This window comes from Idiotropiscis lumnitzeri, chromosome 6, assembly GCF_059441095.1.
Source record: "Idiotropiscis lumnitzeri isolate Australia: NSW breed Sydney's pygmy pipehorse chromosome 6, RoL_Ilum_1.0, whole genome shotgun sequence".
Classification (NCBI taxonomy): Eukaryota; Metazoa; Chordata; class Actinopteri; order Syngnathiformes; family Syngnathidae; genus Idiotropiscis; species Idiotropiscis lumnitzeri.
In genome coordinates, this window is record NC_142396.1 from 24,082,716 (window position 1) to 24,105,001 (window position 22,286).

A 22,286-nucleotide genomic window follows, 5' to 3' on the forward strand; every position below is an offset into this window, starting at 1 on the left:
TATGAACACTGTCGCTACCTCTTTGATTGTGTCAATCAAATCTCAATATTATTGGCTTGCCCCATCACTAAGCATACAGTACAGGGAAGTGTCATTTTTTTTAACCTCAGATCAGACAGCAGGAGGAAGTGGAGAAGAAGGCAGTGGTTGCTATGGAGATGTCGGACCTGGTCGTCTACTGTCAACCACGCAGCAAGGACAAGGACCGTTTTGGTAAATGCATGCAATTATAACGGCACATGGGAATAAAATTATTACAGGGTATATCCACTCCAGGCTCTTTGTGTAAAATACATTCCAGTATCACACTAATCTTTATTCCTTACAGATTTTATTATTTTAGTTTGACTTTGGATTATACAGCAGCTCTTAGACATGTACACATTGACAAAATTGCGGGTATTTTTCTGTTAATGAAAGAAAAAAAATAATACAAGAAATAATAATTATTATAAATACTAATTTAATGAAATTTAAAAATTAAACACTGATTTTGAATTGTGTTTCATCTCAAGTTTTTATATGAAATTGGCCTGGACATAAATAATGCAAAGCAATATCTGATTTTATTATTATTATTATTATTATTATTATTATTATTCATCCATCCATCCATCCATCGTCTGTACCGCTTCTCCTCACTAGGGTCGCGGGGGTGCTGGAGCCTATCCCAGCTATCTTCGGGCAGTAGGCGGGGGACACCCTGGACTGGTTGCCAGCCAATCGCAGGGCACACAGAGACGAACAACCATCCGCACTCACACTCATACCTAGGGGCAATTTAGAGTGTCCAATCAACCTGCCATGCATGTTTTTGGAATGTGGGAGGAAGCCGGAGTACCCGGAGGAAACCCACACAAGCACGGGGAGAACATGCAAACTCCACACAGGATGGCCGGAGCCGAGATCGAACCCACGCCCGATGCTGTCTCTCACTGTGAGGCCATCGTGCTAACCAGTCGGCCACCGTTCCGCCTCAGCCCTGTTCTAAACCCTTCTTAAAAAAAGGACATGAAACATGCTGTCTGTAGAAAGCATCCAACAAAGCTGAGACAACTGGGGCAGTTTACTCATGAAGATTGGGCCAAAACAGCTGGTGGGAGGGTGCAGAAGTCATATTAAAGTCACAAAATGTGTTTGATTGCAATAATTGACGCATAATGTTGTGCACTTAATTAAGTTATTTTTGTCCAGGCCTGTTTCATGAGTTTGTTAGTTTTTTTTTTATAATTCTGTTGAACCACATTTGCAAAGCAATATCTGATTTTATTATTATTATTATTATATTTTATTATTATTATTATTATTATTGTTATTGTTATTGTTATTGTTATTGTTATTGTTATTGTTATTGTTATTGTTATTGTTATTATTATTATTATTGTTTGTTTCTCTATTTGCGTTTCATTAACAGAGCAGTAACAACAGTTTTGTCCCTGTTTGGACAACAGCCCACAAACACAGCTTGTTAATTAAAATGTATTCTGTTATGACCCTCATGTGGAGCGTAAACCTTCTAAACTTACTTTTTTCTGTCATTGCAGACTGCTACAACTGCAAAGAAGTCCGTTCGTTTGTTGAGAATAAAACACCAGGAAAGAGCCTTTCCATGGATTTCTTGCAGTATAACAACAAGGCACTGAGTCGGATTTACCCAAAAGCACAACGTGTGGAGTCGTCTAACTATGATCCCTACCCTCTATGGGCAGTTGGCTGTCACATGGTGGCTCTTAACTTCCAGACGGCAGGTAATTATCTGGGTTGAGTTGCAAACCGGCTAACAATAGAGCTGCGATTATCAACCTTTTCAAAATAGTGTTATACGCTCATGTCAGGCCAAAAGCAATGATTAGCCATAACTTTTGAAACATCTGTGGATGAACACTTTTATAAGCTTTCAAGATGGCACCTGTTTCTGTGGTTTGGTGTTAATTGCTCTTAACATTTTCACAGATTGTATTGTTTCTTTCAAGTGCCGCCCAAATTGTCAACTCGCTGCTGTTCTACGATCATCGGACATTACTAAAACATTGGCTGTCAATTGATAATCAAGGGCAATCTAATATCAGTAATTGCACTATGAATCTTTTGGCACCACTGATAGCTACCACTTCCAGTTCAATGCTCTATCCTTTGATTGGAAGCAATACAGACACAGTGGTGAATGCAACAGACAGCGTGTGACAATCAAGGCGGGTCTGGCACATTCTCCTGATGCTTTCAGACTGTGTTCTGTTCTGCTCCTGGCTTTTCAGCATCCTTGCTTTCGCTTAATCCTGTTGCTTCCTACTTGACACCTGTCCCTGGCTGGGATCAGATGATGCAATTGCCCGGGTGAAGGGTCTGGTGTGGCGCCAATTCCAAAATGGTGGGTTAATGCAGGGTTCTGTCTAGATAGGCCTGGTTATTTGTGTTTCTTATTTGAATTGATATCGGGCCTGGGGAAGAGAAATGTTTTTTGTTTTTTTTAAAAATCATATTTAGCTGTAAGCAGCCCTTCACTATCTTGAAATGTTTTCCATAGTGAAGGAGCTTGATTGCTCCTAGCGGTAGGATAATGACTGCTGGAACACTTTGCTTAATGCTACGTTCAGAACAAATGTGAAATGTCGCAATACTTGTCTCACGTGTGTTTGTTCACGGGGATGACTACGCCGGGGTTGCTTTGAGCACACAGGAGAAGGGGCTCTTCGTCATGTGAGGGAGAAAATGTCAAATAGTATGAACATCGCAAGCCCATATGGTCACCTGTCGTATTGGCCGCTAAACGCTGCCTTGGTTGACAGTTCAACAACTGCAAACAATTCAGTCTGCTCACAAGATGCTCTAACTTCCTTGCTCCCAATTCTCCAGGCCTGCCCCGTTTTTGTCTTGGTCCTAGTCAGTAAAGGAAGCTGGCTGCTTTGTGTACCTCTTGCTGCAACAGACCACAATGATATTGTCCCACATTATTTATTTTTCACGACGCTGCATGTTTGTGTGTCTGTCTGTTTTTTTTTTTTTTTTTGGTTTAGTTTTTTTTTTTTTTGCTTATTCTGCGATCAGTACAATCTCAATGCCGACTGGCTGTCGCCATCACCAAATGTTCACTTCAACCTAACATGGCAAAATGGGCGAAGGAGAAAAACTTTTGCTTCAAACGCTGCCCAGCATGTAAACACGCCCGTCCACGCGAACTGCATTGACTATAAAAGGAAACACGCCGTCAGAAACGTATCGTGATGCATTCAGTCTGACTGTAGAATTATAGGTTTGAGCAAAAATAGCTGCCAACAAGTGCAAAAGTCTCACTGAGGGTTCCAGAAATTACAAACCGCAATTCTAACCATGTTGGGACGTTGTGAAAACTGTAAATAAAAATTTTATAAAATGATTTGCACATCCTTTTCAACTTTTATTCAGTTGAATACGCTACAAGACAAGGTGCTGAATGTTCAAACTGCTAGTTTTATTTTGCAAATATTCTCTCATTTCATGTTCCAAAAAAGCTGGCAGAGGGGCATCACAAATCTGAAAAAAGAAAACAAATATCTAGAACATAGCACAGGTGAACAGGTGAATGTGGTGAGCAAAGAGCCCAACAGTTTAAGAAAATGTATTCTACATAACTGCATGAAATTTATGGATTTCATCATCAGTGTCCATAATATCATCAAAGGATTCAAAGAAAAATCTCTTTGGTGCGCTAAGTGTCTTCTTCTATGCTTGCAACTGTAACACCACACCTTAGCCCAGGGGTGTCAAAGTCATTTTTGTGGACGGGCCACATTGTAGTTATGGTTTCCCTCAGAGGGCCGTTATGACTGTGAACCCATATAAATGTATGATCACCTTAGATTATCACATACACACAACAAATTGATGCAAAGCCAGTCAGTAATTGTTAGTTCAACAATTCTTCAATGTATTTTAAAAGGGGAGGATTGGTTACAAATAAATGGCAATGTCTCATATCTCAATGTTGTTAAAAAAAAAAGTGTGTTAGAAACAGGAGGTTGACGCACATGATTTGCCCATTGAGGGCCACAAAATATAAGGTCGCGGGGCAGATCTGGCCCCCGGGCCTTGAGTTTGACACATATGCCTTAGCCTCTGCTTACAATATGCTCAATACCAAGGTCGGGATTTGCTTCTAGATTTCTTTCAATTTTGATCAAACCTCTTTTGTATTGATATCGATCGCGCAACTATACATAGGCATATTGCACTTGAACTATTGCCCAGCCAAGATAAAAGTTTGAATTAAATCAGTGATTGTTGTGGCTTGTTCTTTCTTTAACACCACAGTATCAACCTTACTGTCTTAAAAAATATCAAGAAAAAAAAAACCCATCTATTTATTGTTCAATAATGATTCCATAATGATGATATGTTCCCCCAGATAAATACACCCAGCTGAACCATACCCTCTTCAGTATGAATGGACGTACTGGTTACATTTTACAACCGGAGCTCATGCGCTCTGATCGCTATGACCCCCACTACGAGAAGAAAGACGTCAAGTACAACATTGTGATTAGGGTATGTTTGAACACACTCATTGCTGTAAATGCAACCATTCAAAAGAATGATGTACTCATGGGAAAGCATTTATTTCCATCCATCCATCATATCACTCATTCTGGTATGAGTTGTCGGGACATCTAAGTAGAGATGCCCAACAGTTCCTGTCAGGGTATATTTTTTCTTTGTGTGTTTCAAATCACAAATTAAATCAGAGCACACACACAATGTGTGTGTTGGAAAGGTGTACAAAAAATGTTGGGGACGATGCCTAACTCAAGGGTTCCTCAACAGTATCCAGCACGACATCTTTCGCACAACTAGTTGCCATTTTTAGTGGGACTTGAACCTGTGCCCCATGACTCCAAAGCCCACGTTCTTACCCCGAGTGCATTTCGCTGCCATTATGTCTCATTCATGAGACATAGTCCCTCCTGCCTTCATTTGTTTTCGTCAGAGATGATCACAACAAGATTGCCCGCTTTTGTCCCTGATGGCATGCATCTACGATGCTGTGAAGAAGCCTGAAAACGATCCTGATCACTTGAATCAGGTGTGTTGCAGGACGGACACATCTAAAACATGTAGGACAGCAGCCCATGAGGACCAAGTTTGGACACCCCTAGACTAGATTGCGGGTCATCAACCTTATTGAAAATGAGTGCTACTTCTTAGGTTATGATTTATGTGAAGGCCTACCAGTTTGATCCAACAGAATTTTCTGAAGTCACTTTTAATAATGTTATTACACATAATTAATTATATCATTTGTATGAAGAGAAAACCCATGCTAGTACTTTCTCACAATAATTAGACCATTGTACATTTTATAGGCCATCTTCTTTGATAACTGTTGGTACAAAGATTATTGTGAAAGCTTCGGCACATCGACTTGAATGGGTCTGTCATCTCTGAGAAACAGACTCGCTTTCTAAAAAGGTGTCAGCTTTAATATAATGTCCTTATTTTATTAAATATAATCACGGGTAGCCTGAAGTGCTTATATGAATTGACGCAGAGAATCCGGTTTCAAGTAGACAAAATCAAATTGATTTGACCAAGTTCTATATAGACTTTGCAGCAGTTTTTTGTCTTTATTGATAATTGATGTTTTGTTTACTGGATTTATTTTATCATGAGTGTTCTTATAGTTTGTGTGTGTGATTATTTCTTTAAAAAAGGAAGCAAAATGACAGTTTCTGGTATGTACAACTTTTGCATATTGTCACTGTCAGGCAGAATCAACGTACCGTCAAAATGACAACTTTACATAAAGGTAAAAAAAGTCCAGCTTGTTTGAGTTCACAGGCACCTCTTCATTGAAGTATTTATTATATTTTATATTGTACATTATATTGCTCCTGCACCCTCAGATCAATATAATACTTCCGAAAAAATTTGTTTAAAATATGTGTTTTCCGCATCTATTTTAGATATGATGTACAGGATAACTGGTTGACTCATCTTTTGACCATCCATGAAGTGTTAAACTCAAGCTTGCCTTTTTATATCAATCTAATTCAACAAATGTATGTATTTGCATTTATTCCAATTCAAAAGAATGGTAAATAAATTGTACTTTCCCATGGGTTGAGAGTATCCGTGTTCCTTGTCCCAAAGCACAAAAACAGATTCCGGGTCAACGGGATTGGAGCCAAATTGGGAATATCGGTGCTATTGGACTGGAAGAGGACTAGCGTCCTCTTGTGGTCTGAAAGTGTAGCTACGGAGCTACACACAAGTCTCCAGACACGCATTTGCTAACCTCCACACAAATTTTTGAGTGGTCCACGGCAGGACTGTAACAAAAGTAACATGTAAGAATGCAGCCAATCAAGAGGCCCAGTGTTTACAGATTGTGCATTTATGGATTTCTGTACGTGTTTAACCATATGTTTGCACATGCAAATCAATGTACACATTTGAAGATTTTTGTCACGCATTTTTAGATTGTCATTACTCATTTGTGACTTCAGTCACGAATTTTCAGATTCATGTTATTCATTTGTGACTCTGGATACAGATACAAATTATTTTTACACATCTGTGGATTGAAATACACGTTTGTAAATGGTTTTTTTCAAGTCCACCTGCTCAGATACCAAGGCCAAAGTCAAAACAACTCCTTCCCAAATTTTTGGCAAACATGTTGCAAGTCCTAAAAATAGCAACTTGAATCTGGCTCAAGTAAATTGAGTCCCCCATCTCTTCGAACATCGAGACTCCTCTCATGTAATGGATGGACCATGACTTGTGCTATAAGATCTATTTACAAAAATGTTAGGGAATAGCATACCATAGTAGAACATCCAAAATTTATTTAGGGTTAATCAGACGCACTTTAGATGGTGAGAGGTGTATGTTGACTCCCATTCAAAATGAATTGGAATGTGATTGTTTAATTCTGAATAGTGCCAGAGTTATAATGCAACACTTTTACAACTACATTATCTCCGTTCTTTTTTTTTAAATACTTTTATGCATCACACATTACTTTTTCATAAGAAAAGCAATGATGCGAATAAAAATAAGAAAAAAATCACGTTTTATTTGTCTTTTGCAGGTGATTGCTGCCAGACACTTGCCTAAGCTTGGACGCTCAATTTCTAGTCCTTTTGTGGAGATAGAACTATGTGGTCACACGGAAGCAAAGTCCAAGACCAGTGTCTATCGTAGGCCAAGATCATTTGAATGTTTTCGTAAACAAAACATGAAAATGTGACACAGGGCAAAATACAGTATGTCTCTCTTTCTGCTGGCTGTAGGGGACAACGGTCTGAACCCGGTGTGGAAAGCTTCAACACAGTCTGTGTGCTTCAAAGTGTATGAGCCCGAGCTCACTTTCCTACGCTTTGTGGTCAATGAGGAAGACATGTTTTCAGATCCAAACTTCCTTGCTCAGGCCACTTTTCCTGTCAAAGGTATCTGTTCAGGTGAGAACGAGCTTCACATCTGCTCTTCACATGAATCTCTGTTTTAAATAATTAAGTAAGTTAGTGTAATGTGAAATGCCACATACAAAAATGAGTTTCGCGTGTACGTAATGTGAAATACCTTGTGATCTGTTCTCCCCCCAAAAAATAACGGCTGTTGAAGATTAATACGTTTGTAGTGTATGTGTGTTAATTTGAAAGTTATTATTAGAACTGTTTGATTATTTCCTTTTTTTTTTAGGTTACCGCTCTGTGCCTCTAAAAAACGGCTACAATGAAAACTTAGAATTAGCCTCTCTGTTGGTTGACATAAAAGTACTACAGCCAGAAGTGAGTACACAAACAATATCAGAGTACACAAACATACTTTACACAGTGTATCTTTCTTTTTTCTATGAGTGTCTTTATCCTTTCATGTATGTCTCTCAGAACACAGAAGAAGAACTGTATTCCTCCTCCAGTCAACTAAGGAAAAAACAAGCAGAATTCTACTCCGAAGGACTCCTGTACAATACGCACACAAACATTAAGCTCTCCTCTGCCCCTTACCCACCTCCTACATCAAATCAGTGTGTTAGAGAATGCAGCACAAGTGAGCAGAGGTAAGACTTTTTCATATTGAAGTAAAAGCTACAGGGCAGTGAAAAAGTGTTTGCTCCCTTCCTATTTCATTTTTTCTCCTAATTATTTATCACACTTAATGTTTCAGATCGTGAGTCAAAAGTAATTGTCTCTCTTGTTAAATCGTTAGCTAACTCTCATTAACCACAATATTTGAAACGCTGAATTAAATTTTTTCCGGCCACACCCAGGCCTGATTTGTCAGGTTTGTTCCATTCATCCATTATCTGAGCCGCTTCTTCTCACAATTGTCACGGGCGTGCTGGAGCCTATCTCAGCCGTCTACGGATAGTATAGATGGGGTACAGCCTGAACTGGTTGTCAGCCAATCGCTGGCACACAAAGAGAAACAACCACCCACACCCACAATCACATCTATGGACAATTTAGAGCGTCCAATCAACACACCATGCATGTGTTTGGAATGTTGGAGGAAACTGGAGTACCCGGAGAAAAGCCACACAGGCATGAGGAGAACATGCAAACTCCACACAGGAATCAAACCATTCACCTCTCTGCACTGTGAGGTGGATGTGCTCACCAGTCAACCATCGTACCGCCCATAATCAGATTTGTTGACTTGTGAAATCACTCCAATAGTCGCTGTTAGATATGTGAAATAGGCTATACAATCTCAAAATGTAGCATATCATGCCACAAACACAAGAGAGAGAAACACAATGATTAAAATCTACTTCAAGAGTGCAATGACGTCTCCCTCATGAGGTCACAAAAGTAGTGAGAATGACATCTAAAAGACTTTATGACTCAGCCATATAAAAGAGAGTGGATAAATAGTCTGGAGCGTGTAACACGTTTTGGGAAGGTGTGCAGCAGATTGTTCTACTGATATCGTATTACACTTTTCAGCCGTATCGTCCAGCCCTAGTCCTAATATTCAAATCTGGTGATAAAACGTCCAATTGTATAAAAAATAACAGAAATGCATTGCCAAATAGTATTTTTGACAGCACTGTATATGGTTAACAGATTGTCATCATTTTCTGTCTTCTTTGTGTTAAAATTCAATTTTTTTTCTCTTAGAGCAAAACAAAAGAAGCTAAAAAGCAGTACATTCTATTCCTGAGGAGGCAGCGACCCTCACATCCTTATGCTGCGTGATTTTTGGAGAAACACTGACAATGAAATGAAATCTTTGAGTCCCAAGAAATATCAATCAACAAATGTTTTTTACTACCCCTTGTTTGTACTTTCAACATGAGACTGTCGCTGTTTTGCTGTTCTTATGGTATCTATTGTTTGTCTTTTAATTTGTGTGCTAATGTCCCGCTAATTTATATAACAGCGTTACAGCTCCAGTTGTTGTGCAATGCGCTTAATAAATAAAGTTGTATTGTATTGAATTTAATTTAAAATGCTTCCCAATTCAGACACAACTGTAACTGGTGTTTATTTTTCTAATGTCTTTTCCAGTATGAATTAGTTGTGAGGTTACTTTTCAGGTAACCTTTTTTTTAATCTCTGGATTGTGTCTTTGATATGAAAACCACAAAATAATGCTTGTTGTTCAAGGCTACTAATTCTTTTTTTTAAATAAGTAGTCATTCTTGCTTGTGTGCGTGCATTATGGCCAAAGTATGTCACGGACAAGAGCCTGGAGATTTTTTTTGTTTTTAATCGTAAAGGTATCGCCTAATGTCGCCTGAAATGTGTCGACAATTATGTAGACAGTTTCCCTCAGTTATTCAAGCGCTGTTGTAAATTGCATATGTTTGCAAATATAAAAGAGCATTGTGTCTTAGTAATATGTTAAAGTGATACTGGACATCACAAATGAAAGACCAAGATATTTAAATACTTGGAAGGAGCTAAATTTTGCCTTGGTTCTTTGCGGAAGAGTCTGCTACACAATGTAGTGTATGTTTTTGCGCTGCTGAGTGGCCATTAAAAACCTCAAAATATCAAAGAGTGGCGGTTGACAATTGGTGTTATTGCGGCTTGCAAAAGCAATATTATCCAGGCAGACCACTGATGCATTTATTTATTTATTTATTTCAATATCAAATCATCTGTAAGCCATTTATATTTAACGGTATTGTTGGACAATGGGTTGGAAATTCTAAACATTTTAAAGTCGAGGTATCATTACTAAATGTTTTTTTTTCACCATTTGGGAGTATAGGCTACTGGACTCCTTGATATGGGCTTTTCGGTCACTGTGCGAATTTGGTCTATTATGTTAGATGTGTTTCTATTGATGGTTGCACTCAGCCCAGTTTGTTGGATTCCTTAATATACTTCTGCTCTTTTTCCACAATATGTTTGTAATTGTACATTTTTATCGTTTAATCTTTCTTGTATTACTTGGTTCTCTTTGAAATAATGCTCTAATTGTTGTAGTTTTTCAGTTATTACAATCTTCAAAAATGACACCAAGCACTTGCTATGGAACATCAAAACGTTAGTTTTAGTCACAGTTGTGACTGTCAGGTATACATTTACCGTTGATCCGCATTAATCCCAGCAGTTTCACTACATTTAAGGTTTAGTTTTTTTCCACAGAAACAAGACATACAGTATACGCAATTAATCGCATTTTCATACCACATAGTATATGCGCGGTTATAATATATTTTATGAATTTTTTTCCACATCCCTGAATATTGTCAGCATCAAAGGTATGAAAACAAGATACGCCAGCATGCTAAAATAGCCCAGCTAACCAATGTTGGCATTGAAATTAAGATGCAACAACCTCATTTTTTTTACTAAACATTAGTTTCTATTTATAAAAGGCTATTTCTAGCTCCATTTGTCACATAACACGGAAGTTGAAAAGTAAAACCTGTATCAGCAAAAATACAAAGTAACTACTCAGAGCAGGGATTGAGATATTCTGCCTGGAAGAAAGTTTGACATGTCACTGTGTAACTCACGCTTAAATACTCTAAATCATCAGGCCGATAAAGGCCTCAACATACCAATCCGACGTCGGCCGACTCCACTCCATCCATTATCTGAACCGCTTCTCCTCCACGAGGGGCATGGGTTGCTGGAGCCTATCCCAGTTTTCCTGGGCAGGAGACGAGGTACACCCTGGACTGGTTGCCAGCCAATCGCAGGGCACACAAAGACAAACAACCATTTGCGCTCACAATCGCACCTAGAGGCAATTTAGAGTGTCCAATCAATCTACCATGCATGTTTTTGGAATGTGGGAGGAATCCGTAATACGCAAGCACGGGGAGAACATATAAACTCCACACAGGAAGGCTGGAGCCTTAATCGAACCCACGACCTCTGCACTATGAGGCCATCATGCTAACCAGTCGCCCACTGTGCCGCCTGTCTAGTACTAGCACTCTGCTTTTGCTTCCAAACAAGACAACTAGAAGCAACTTAAATCTCAGTGTTCTTCCTTTTGCACACAACACATTTTATATAGTTGTCTTTTGATGGGATCCGATGCGCACCCCAGAGTCCAATCAGTTGACGGATCTCATCTTCGTTGCCAAGTTGCCATGGAATAAATGGAATAGAGAAGTACTTTCTTGAGCTCAGATCTTTATTCGAGGAGCTAAGCACAAAAATATTAGAATTTGACGCTGTACAGCCACTGTTAATCCAAGTGGTAAACTTGTTCCAGTTTCTCAAAACACAATTTATACGGACATTGTCATGTTTTTTTAGGGTGTGATGTCAAGACAATGTGTGCAGTATATGAAAGACCAAACAATAAACAAAACAATACAATACAATACAACTTTATTTTTATAGTGCATTTCACAACAGCTGGAGCTGTCCTTAAGGACACAAGGTGGTAACTTGTCTGTACAAATTGTGAAACTTGAGGATGGAACCAGCTAAAATGAAATTAATAAAGGTAATGAATACAAATATTACTATAGATATATAGTAGATGATATAATTCCCATTACATTTTAAAACAACTGATTACAGAAGGAAATGCATACATTAAAATTGACAACAACAAAAATATTTGACGAGCAGGCAATGGTGGTTTAAGAAGAGTCATCAGAGTAAAACTGCAATATTGTATTTTAAAAAGTGTACATAAAAAGACAGCACCATACACATAAAATGTTTTGCCCGAAAATCATTGGACAATTTGCCGATCAGAAGGAGGATTCTCTTTGTAAGTTCCCCACCAAGTTCCGTGAAATCATAACCTTCTTTGGCCATATTCAAATGATTGTTTCTTCGACTGCTGTTGAAATTGTACTCATCGACATTTGCAAACTGGTTGTGCATTTGAATATGAATGGACACTACAAAAATGCATGCATGCATTAATGAAATGAAAAGTTGCATTCTGAAATGAATTTCTTGGACATATTCTCAAAATAATGCATGCTTTTAAGAATAGCCACAAAATTTCAACACGACGCCTTAAAGTTGACACGGCTGTAATCACACATCAGCTAGCTGCTCTCCCAACCATTGGAATGTTTAGAATAATTAAGATGGCTTGAACAAGTTGTCTTTTTCCAAGTGCTGCTAGCTAAGGCTTTGTACACACAGCATTTTTTTCAAACATCAAATGAATATTTATTTGTTTCAGACCCCACACATAAAGATAAAAAATCTGGCCTTGTATACTTTTGGTCATACATAACTGTGTGTGATGTGATCCGACATACTTAACACAGTGCATCATAAGATTCTCTTTCACCACAAGACTAGAAAGAGGCAGAAATCTTGCATGTTCACGTGATTTCTCTAAAATAAAGAAAAGGTCCCACCCAAGCCAATGTGATGCCTTAGCAAAGATTATTTTTGGCGCCCCCCATGCTCTGTGATTAGGCATACATACATCGCTGATTTATTGATTAGCCATCACCATCAGGCTGTGAGAAATACCAAACAGACAAAAGAAATCTGCAGTTGGTAGTAGTTGGGAGGACATTTGATGTCCTTGGTCAGGAAGGGGCAGAACCTGGATAAAAAATAGCCCAATCGTCTTTATGTGTGTACCCTGCCTTAGACACTAGTTGTGCTGATAGGTGTTATTAATTTGTGAGTCCAAATACAGCAGTGCTGCTGTGTTGTTGTTCCTGCTCCGCTTGTTCGATTCAGAGGCACTGTTCTCAAGGTTGATGCTCTTCACTTGTTCTTCTTTCATGAATAAATCAACCAATAAAATCTTCTCCTTGTGGATCTGGAGGCTGATGTCTTTTGGGATATCTGGGATTAGCCAGTCCACAAGGTCATTCATCAACATGACAACATTCTGAAAACAAAGAGGGAATCAGATGTTTTCATCATCCGTCAGAATTAGTGGCAATTTGATCCACAATTAATTTTTTAATACTGTATAGGTGTGCTGCTGAGTGTCACAAAAGATATTCAGTATTTCAAACTGAAACTACAAGCAAAAGGTTTTCCCTCTTTAATTAACCCTCTTAAATCCAGCGCCTTGTCTGCCACGCTATACACTCAATGGAACAATTCTTCCAGGAACATTTCAAGTCATCACGTTATTGAAATGGGTACCATTGATGAACCCCTTGACCTTGGGAAAAAGCAAACAATCACCCAGAGCCTGCAGAGGCCATAAATTGTACTGCTACAAATTCTGCCTCTTCTCACGCACTGAACGAAGCAAACACCAAGCATCTCTTTGTAGATGTGCTGGTTGATCACCGGGCCCACAGTGTAGTGAAAAAGTCTGCTTTGGGTCGAAAACATATTCTGTAACACCAGTCCAGGAAGACGCACAATTTATAAAGGACTATTTACCATGCAAAACACACATTTTTGTCATTTATAATATAAGCTTACCCAAACCACGACAACATACACACACGAACACTCACACTATCAGTTTTGATAAAAATGATGATATTGAATAACGGTGCAATGACATAACAGATGAGCACATAATAGAGTCGAAAGCACCTCCTGGAAGGCAGGTGCTGCCAACTGATTTATGGGGCTGTTATCGCCGGTGTTAAGAAGTTGACTTCCTGAATGTTTTTATTCAACAAAGTATTTTGTAATTGTAATCCCATCCCCATACAGCATAATATGCATGGAAACATACAGTAAAATAGCCACATAAACAAATGTTACCTGAAAAATAATTACAAAAGCCAGCCGAATAGCCAGTACAGCCCAAAATTCCTTTGAAATCTCATACGGAGTTGTTGACCAAGGTGGTTCTCTGTAGTCCTTGTATCTATAAAGACAAACAGAATGTATCATATTTTGATTTTTTTTTTTTTTTTTGATCATTGAACTTTTCTCACTCAAGTCATGGCATGCTGCCCAGAAAAAAATTCAGAGTAGCTACAGTATAATAGATTAATGATTGATTACATTATTATTAGAGGTGGGCATTTAGTCAGACTTACGGACGGTCCTTCAACCGTCAATGATAGAAGCCCGATTTTTTTTTGGGACAAATGACAACTGGCTAGAAACTTAAAGAAAGTACAGAGAAGTGGGATTTCGTTCGTCAGTGTATCGTCATTAACTGGGTCAAGTACAGACGGACCTCTCAGTTCGTCACTGTTGGACGTCCATTTAGCTGACGAATTTATGGAAAGACGCCCCCGCCTGTCCCGCATGTTTGTTATAACGGCCTACTTGCTTGAGTAGACTGCATTGTCTATATATGTACAGTAGGTGGTGATATGCACCAAAAATACATTTGAGCGTTATTGGACTCATGTGTTAAGTACGACTTAATGGGCTATGAGGTAAGAAAGTAGCTTTGAATACTTGAGACATTTTGTAAGGAGTTCTTGTGAGTCAAGGTTTAAATTTCTATTTTTATTTTTGGAAAGAGTAGGGTTAGGAGATTGTGAAATGGTATTTTACAGCCTCACACTTCATCAGGTGACAGTGATGCAGCAAAAGCTCTAAAAGACAGAAGAAAAAGACAACTACTAACACAACCACCACAACAACAACAACAACCAAGTTGAAGGAAACGTATTGATTGATAGTCATGGGCACTGGGTTTTCGGTTTCCACAAGGATTTAGGATGCACTTCAAACCATCCGGATTGTACCTTTGGCAACAATGCCACACAGGATTCTGGTTAAGGTGCAAGCAAAACTTGAGAGTAAAACGTTTTGGCAGCACGCAGCACCTGTGTGCACCACAATTCAATAGATTGCCAAATAAGTGTGAAATTTATTTGTGTGCATATAAAGCATATATATGCATAATGTATATACGCTGATATATTGTGCATTGCATTTATCATTTTAATCACATTTTTCATCTTGTTGAACTATGTATAACGTTTTTTGGGGGTGCGGGACAGACTAACGGACTGCTGGGAGATGTACTGGCGGACCGATGAAATTTACTGGTGGAAGCGATGATGGTTAAAATAACGTGACCGGATGATCAACTGATGATTCGAGTTGGGTTTGACTTGAAATAATTATGGACTGATGATGATGGACGGGTGCCCATGACGAATCATGGACCGTCAAAATGTTGTAAATTGCAAACCTCTGTTAATAGAAGTAATAATTAAGAAAAGTGATTGGCATTGTTGTTCATTTTAGGTTTTGGAATTACAATTTGTATATCCTGTTTTTTTTAGCCATAACTTGCTAGCTGGTTGGAGAATTTTAGATCTCGGCTGAAGTGGTAAATGTAATCTCTTTTTGCGCTTTTCTTGAAATAACCAACTAGAAGTGAGATTGAGTTCCCACCTGCATATCTCAACTGCATAGCCAAGTTGCAAGGCATCCATGGGCTCTTTCCCATCCTGGAAATTGCTGACATTAAAATAGGAGAGAGTATGGTTGACAAATCCATGCATGGTGCCATCAGGACTGTACATGTACTGGTAGACCATCCGAGGTATGAAGTCTGAGGTGAAGGAGATGACAAATGCCTGGGAATTGTAGGTGAGTAGGTGTTGTTAGAGGTGGTATTCAAAGAGTTAGGACAAATGGGAGTAATACTGAATATGACTGATAATGCATTTTGTATGTGTAAGACAGTGAGAATGTAACATAAACATACACACACGTGCATACACGCACAAATAAAATTGAAATTCTACCGTATGACAACAACAAATTAACACCCAAGCCATTCACTACCAGTTACATTGGCTGGCATTACAAAAGTGAGTAGAATTTGGGCTTTCTCCCAACCTTGTCAATTACTCCAATTCACCTGAATGTGAATAGATTACAATGTGCAAATTGTGAATGTAAAGTGAATTTGCCTTTGAGGGATGATCAGAATAACAAGAATGACATTTTACTGAGTAAGACTTTTATGTGCTCCTCCCTGAGCCATAGGGTTAGGGTTGGTCCATGGCAAACAGGTTCTAGTTGTGGGACCAGACAAACCACGGCTCAAATGACCTCATGACAACTAATATCATTGGGTGATGTGTTTCCTCGCCTGGATGTGGCCCTGAGGAGTCAGGTCTGGAAGTGTGGCTCGATCATGAGCACCTGGTTGATGGGCCCTCACCATTTAGGCACTAAGCCCCGATAGGCAATGTTGGTCCACCTACTCCTCATCTCCTGTGGGAGGTGCCATGGGGGGTGAGGTCCATAAAGAGCTGGGTAAGCAAGCTGGGTTGAAAGGTAGAATTTGGGTGGTGGCCGAAGGTGGTGACCTTTTTGGTCAATTCCCCAACTGTAGAAGCTGGCTCTTGGAACATGGGATATCACCTCTCGGTGTTCGAAGTCAAGAAGTTCCAATTTTATATAGTCAGGCTCGCCTCGACACACAGCTTAGGCTCTGATACTAGTCCTCCTAATAGGATTCGGGCTGGAGCTGGGAAAAAAGTCGACCAACTCGGTTGTGTCCACTACAAAAATGAGTTGAATAAACATGCCTTGAAATTACAATTAATAATTTTCAAAGCATATTTGCGATGCATGGAACCAATGTTCCGCTTTTCCGCCAGACACACATCCCAGTCTTACTGCAACAAAAAAATCCATTAATGTTTTTTTCCCCTTAATATTGACAAAATGTTCCTTTTATGTCATTACTGCGAAGCGGAAATAGGGTTGCTTGGATAGTAAAACAGGTGTGACTTTAAACTTGTGGCTTGGTCACCCTGCTGGTGTTGTGCCAATGTAGTATCCTACTACAATAGATAAAAGGTAGGATGTTCAGCCTTTTTTTTAACTCTTTACAATGTAACATATTCTATCATTGCTTGTTAGGCAGTAATCACTCTATGCTGTTTTTAAACTACACACTATATTGTATTAATTTTGCAAATGATGTGTTAAAGCATCTCGAGCAAATTTAGCTTAGCATTAGCATAGCTTGCTCCAAGGCGCGTCTACAAGGCTAAGCAATAACCGTGTTTGAATGTAATGATACAGAGGAGTGCAAGAGGTTGAGGCCAAGGAGCATCCACCCGGCGGCGGGTATCCACAGAGCCGCCCCCACTTAACCTCCACCAGCTGCCACTTGCCTTCCAGCTCCCCAAACCACCCAAGTTTGGGACATGTATGATTGAATACATTGAACGTGGATGTTCAAGGGGCAACCTGCTGAGATAGAGAGGTGGCATAAACTTCAACCCCACCCCCTCCTCACAACCCATGTTTTCGGGGCCCTCAAAATAACCTGTGCCACCTTTGCGTCTTGCTTTGCATGTCAATGGCTGCACTTTACTGAGAATGACAAGTAAAATTCAAAATTCTCTTGCGGGAACTAATTTAATGTAGGAACTACAGAAGAAAATATTATGGATGTGTAATCAATCTGAGTTCACACGTGAGGAATTATATTATGTAAAATGGTGTAACAATCAAGTTCAAATGAAGTAAAAGTTATTATTTTTACTTACATTGATAATGACAGCCACTTTGGCAACTCCTCGTAGGATGTTGTACCATATACCTGAAAAAAAATGAACAAAAATAATAATGATATATACATATATATAAATGTAATAATTACATTTCTGCATAGTCAACAAATAATGGCAATTTGTTCCTATGTTTTTAAGGAACACAAGATGTAATCGTCGGTGCAGGGTTGAAAGGGGATGAAGATCTTTACACTTGATCATTTGTTTCCCTTGGCAGGGATAATCAACCAAAAGTTCCCCATAGTTGCAGATCAGCTGTGCACAGTGATCACAATGAATTTGATACTATTCCTCTTTACTGCATGTGCATGTTTGTGTCAATGTACAATATATGCATGTATCACCGAAACTCATTGTCATGTCCAGTGTTGTTTGCCTGTTGCTAATGTGTTCTCTCCACCCACAGTCCATCCTGGCGGAGTGATGGGCGGAGTCACAAAACGGAAGCACTTACAATCAGTCCGATTCAGCTGGCGCTAATCAGTCGTGTTGAGCATTTAGGTTCAGCCCTGAACCAGAGAACATGCCGGAGCATTGCCTGTCCTGCGGCTTGCCAAATCCTGCATTTGCTAGTGTCGTGTCAATTTGTCTCCGCTCCAGTAGAATTTAAGGTTGGTTAAATTCAGTTCTGCTGTTATTTTGTGTTTCTGTTTTAAAAGTAGTCTGCGTACCAAGAGTACTTAATACATTTATTTCTTTTACAAACTCTTTGGCACGTTCTGTTTAGTTTTTTTAAATAGCCTTTTGTATCCCTTGGTTCTCGCCGACTTTCTTCCGTGGCCCTGTCCACTGTTCTTAGTTAGTACATATTTGTTTTTGCTCTTGCGATGACGTTTTTGTCACTGCGGACCTCAAATCAACTTGTTTGAATAAAGCCCGTGTCACTGCTCTCAAACACTTACATCCATTCTCTGGCTGAAAGACCATTCAAAACAACTGTGCCCATACACATTGTGCATGTGCACAACTATGAATGTATATAATTATGTACAACGCCCACCAAACGGTACACGTTCCCAACTTCATATTTTAGTTATTAAAATCTTGTTATATTTAGCATTAACTGGTATTACCTGGCAGAGTCAGACTATTTACAAAACTAATTTTGCATATAATTAAGCAGTAAATTATACTTGAGCCATCGTTTAAACTGACGGAAAGAAGTGCTATTTTTCATGTCTTGTATTCAGCCTAGCTCATAGATCAACCCTTGACTAAGTGATCGACATTTTTTTTAGGGTAGTACAGACATATCGCTTCTCAAAATGTTTACTCTCTCCTATATTGTATTTAACTTCTTTGTCCTTTAACATTTGTTGATTTTTTTTTAAATTTGTTATCTATCAGCATATTGTTATATGCTTTGTACATTATTTGAAGGGCATAAAAGTTGATTAAATCGTTCAATTTTAGGGGTTTTGACTTCAGAAATAGTGAATTTGTGTGATCTCTAATTCCGGCATGATGCAGTTTGCTTTGGCACGTTGGTCATAATGGGCTCTCTGCGCACAACACCATGATGTCATAATACTTGCCAGTTCTGAACATGTATTCATAATCTACAGTACACAGCCAAGTTTGAGTAAGAGTCATAAAATGTTTTTTTTTTCATCCACTTTCTGTAGAGTGATGAGGATGATGCTGCCGGCCAAGAGAGCATGTGGAAGACCCAAGAGAATGTTGAGGGATATTATCAGGGAAGACATGAAGCTACTTGGTGTTAAACTAGCGGGTGCAGAAGATAAAAAAGGATGTGACCCATAACCACATAGTGAGTGAGAGAGAAAGCAAGAGAGGGGGATGGATAGATAGATAGATAGATTTTGAGGGTAGAGTGTTGACCACCAACCGATGTCTTTGGCTCTTGCTGCCACAGGTCTTCGCAACTCAGTCACAAACTTCTTTGCATCAAGTCGTATTTCAATGATGTTGTTGAGCAGAGCAAACAATGGAGCCAAGGGGAAGGATGCAACAAATAATGTGACAAAACCAAACTGGATAACTGGATAAAAACAAGACAAAAGAAAACATATTAACCAATGAATGGTCAATGTATTATTTGTCATGACTAGATTTATGAGGCATTAACTAGAAGACAACACCCTGTTAAGAAAAATCAACTTGTATTTCAAACATTGTCCTTTTGAGTACAACTCAGAGCTTGTCACCATAGGTATGAGTGGGCACATCCTGGAGATCATGGGGTAATTCAAGAGCTGCTTTTCTTTTCGCTCAAATCTTCTCAAATATTGCACAGATGATGATCTCAATAATGCATAATTAATTAATTAATTTAAAATACATTATATCTCATCAGTAATGACATAACAAAAGTTAAGGAAGAGCCAGTGAGTGAGCAGTTAATGCTAAGCCCCACCTTCCCTAAAATGTGACCATGTTTGTAAGATACTTCAAAGCTATGGATGCTTTGGCATTGCTTGTGCCGTAGGTCCAAATTGGTCCACAGTTTTACCCCACGTACAGACACACAAAAACGCTTCCTGGTAGTACAAAACTTTGATAGGGCAAAATTTCCACAGCCTCGAATAACGTCTAAGGAACAGTATAATGTTCTGAGAGCATCACGATCTAGGAATTGCTTTGCTTTAAGAGACTTTTGCAAATCATGTGTGTCTGATGTGGGCCTTCTGTGACAATTTATCAATTATTACTCCCAAATATGCCTATTCCTTAACAATTCCCAATTGAGTATTATTAATTCTGGGTTATTTTTATCTTTACCAAATATCAATGATTTTGTTTTATTTACATTTAGAATAAATTTATCATCCAACCACTTTTCATTTTTATTTTTTGAGTTCTGCATTTAGTGTACTCACAACTTTGTTATAATTGTTACTACTAAAGAATATATTTGTGTCATCTGCAAATAGTATTAGTTGTAAAAAATTCTAAACATTAAATAGGTAATTTATGTAGAAGTTTAATAGCTGTTGAGCCAACAATGACCCCTGGGGGAAACCATAATCATAAATGATCACCTATTTTTACATATTGTGTTCGGTCTGTTAAGTAACTTTTTAACCAGTTTTCAGCTTTACCTCTGATCCTATATTTCTCAAGTTTATTGATTAAAATTTAATGATTTAAAGCAGGGGTCCTCAATCCTGTTCCTTGAGTCCTCTCTGTTTTACATTGCTCTGTGCTGCAACACAGCTCATTCAAATGATCAGCTATTTTGACATTTGTATCAGATGTGTTGCAGCAGGGAGAAATTGAAAACTGGCGGGATGTCGGCTCTCAAGGAGCAAGATTTAAGACCCCTGATTTTGAGTATCTAATGCTTTTTTGAGCTAAATAAATATTCCAATTGGATGTTCCTTTTTGTCCAGGTGAGGTCCTTTTCGCTCCTAAGCCATACTGAGCTTCATTTAATAAACAATGTTTTACGAGGAATTTCTCTAAATGAATTTTTGACAACTGTGGAAGCAATGAAAGTGCTTATTATTATATGTGATTATATTATGTACTATCTATATGACATACTATATATTTTTGGATTACGGAATAATTTTAGATATTTTCATTTTCTTAGGAACATGGCCTGTTTTGAATGACAGAGTGCAGATGGAAGTGATAGGTTTTGAAATAATATTTAAAACTGTTTTTATTAATGACATATTTATGTCATAACAGTCTGTAGATTGTTTGCTTTGATTTTTATGAACCATGTCAACTTTTTCTTATTCGCAAGTTCTTGTCAAGAAATATGGTCTGGAGATTGCTTGTACAATGTTCCCATGTTGACTTGAGCTATGATCTGAAATGTTGAGAAGGGTCCGGCTGCAGCCGGGGCATTACTGTTAAGACACAAGAACGCCCACTGGGCCTGGGTCCTGTCGACCAATGAGAAGAATCCAGTCAGAACCAGGGTGTTTCCAACACGCCAGTGTCGCGCAGTGGGTTTTGGTGATATGATCAACCTATTTTATGGTGTTAGAATTATGCCACAATTACGTAAGCAAAATGTGTTTCGCGTGTAAAAGACCCTCCAAGTGTACGCACAAAATAGGTTTTACGCTTACAGCTTCTCTCTCCTCTACGCATACAAAACGCTGATTCGCACTTGTGATACAGGTGTAACAATTGCGCCACAATTCTTAACCAATCAGGAGTCGGACACTAAGGCTGATTCTGATTGGCTGTTTACGGTCAGATCGGCACTCAGAGGTGGGCAAAAACTACAATACAACTTTATTTATATAGCCCATTTCACAGCAGCTCTAGCTGTAACAAAGCCTTTTCTATATGGTGTAATATGAATTGGAATAGAATGGCGCGGCGCTATTTCAAAACAACTACCTTGGCGACATCTAATGATGAAGACGCAAATGCACAACTCCGAGAGATGATCTTTGATTATAAAAAATAAATAAATAAAACGAACAGAAAAACGATTATAGAAGCA

General features: G+C 38.7%; 2 protein-coding genes and 1 long non-coding RNA gene across 6 annotated transcripts in view; 2 read left to right on the top strand and 1 right to left on the bottom strand.

The window, feature by feature from the left end:
* plcg2 (phospholipase C, gamma 2) overlaps positions 1-9,984 on the top strand; it is a 68,375-nt gene extending 58,391 nt beyond the window's left edge. For 2 of the 3 annotated variants that reach the window (XM_088298228.1, XM_088298229.1), the window contains exons 26-33: positions 111-213; positions 1,545-1,748; positions 4,382-4,521; positions 7,067-7,175; positions 7,269-7,436; positions 7,678-7,766; positions 7,866-8,038; positions 9,102-9,984. In XM_088298228.1, coding sequence (XP_088154354.1) covers positions 111-213; positions 1,545-1,748; positions 4,382-4,521; positions 7,067-7,175; positions 7,269-7,436; positions 7,678-7,766; positions 7,866-8,038; positions 9,102-9,144 — 1,029 coding nt within the window. In that variant the 3' untranslated portion in view covers positions 9,145-9,984. Of the gene's footprint in view, positions 1-110; positions 214-1,544; positions 1,749-2,255; positions 2,369-4,381; positions 4,522-7,066; positions 7,176-7,268; positions 7,437-7,677; positions 7,767-7,865; positions 8,039-9,101 lie in introns of those variants that run through there. The other variant, XM_088298230.1, reaches the window with a different exon arrangement.
* A 1,833-nt stretch (positions 9,985-11,817) lies between these two features.
* The window catches only part of LOC148335949 (anoctamin-1-like), a 51,239-nt gene continuing 40,770 nt past the window's right edge, over positions 11,818-22,286 (bottom strand). For both annotated transcript variants that reach the window (XM_088298447.1, XM_088298446.1), the window contains 5 exons: positions 19,707-19,859; positions 17,834-17,886; positions 15,714-15,898; positions 14,112-14,217; positions 11,818-13,269 (listed from right to left, as the gene is read on the bottom strand). In XM_088298447.1, coding sequence (XP_088154573.1) covers positions 13,027-13,269; positions 14,112-14,217; positions 15,714-15,898; positions 17,834-17,886; positions 19,707-19,859 — 740 coding nt within the window. In that variant the 3' untranslated portion in view covers positions 11,818-13,026. The remainder of the gene's footprint in view (positions 13,270-14,111; positions 14,218-15,713; positions 15,899-17,833; positions 17,887-19,706; positions 19,860-22,286) is intronic.
* Positions 18,338-21,274, top strand: LOC148335950 (uncharacterized). The gene is made up of 2 exons (XR_015844068.1): positions 18,338-18,468; positions 19,483-21,274. It is a non-coding gene; the product is annotated as an uncharacterized LOC148335950 (long non-coding RNA).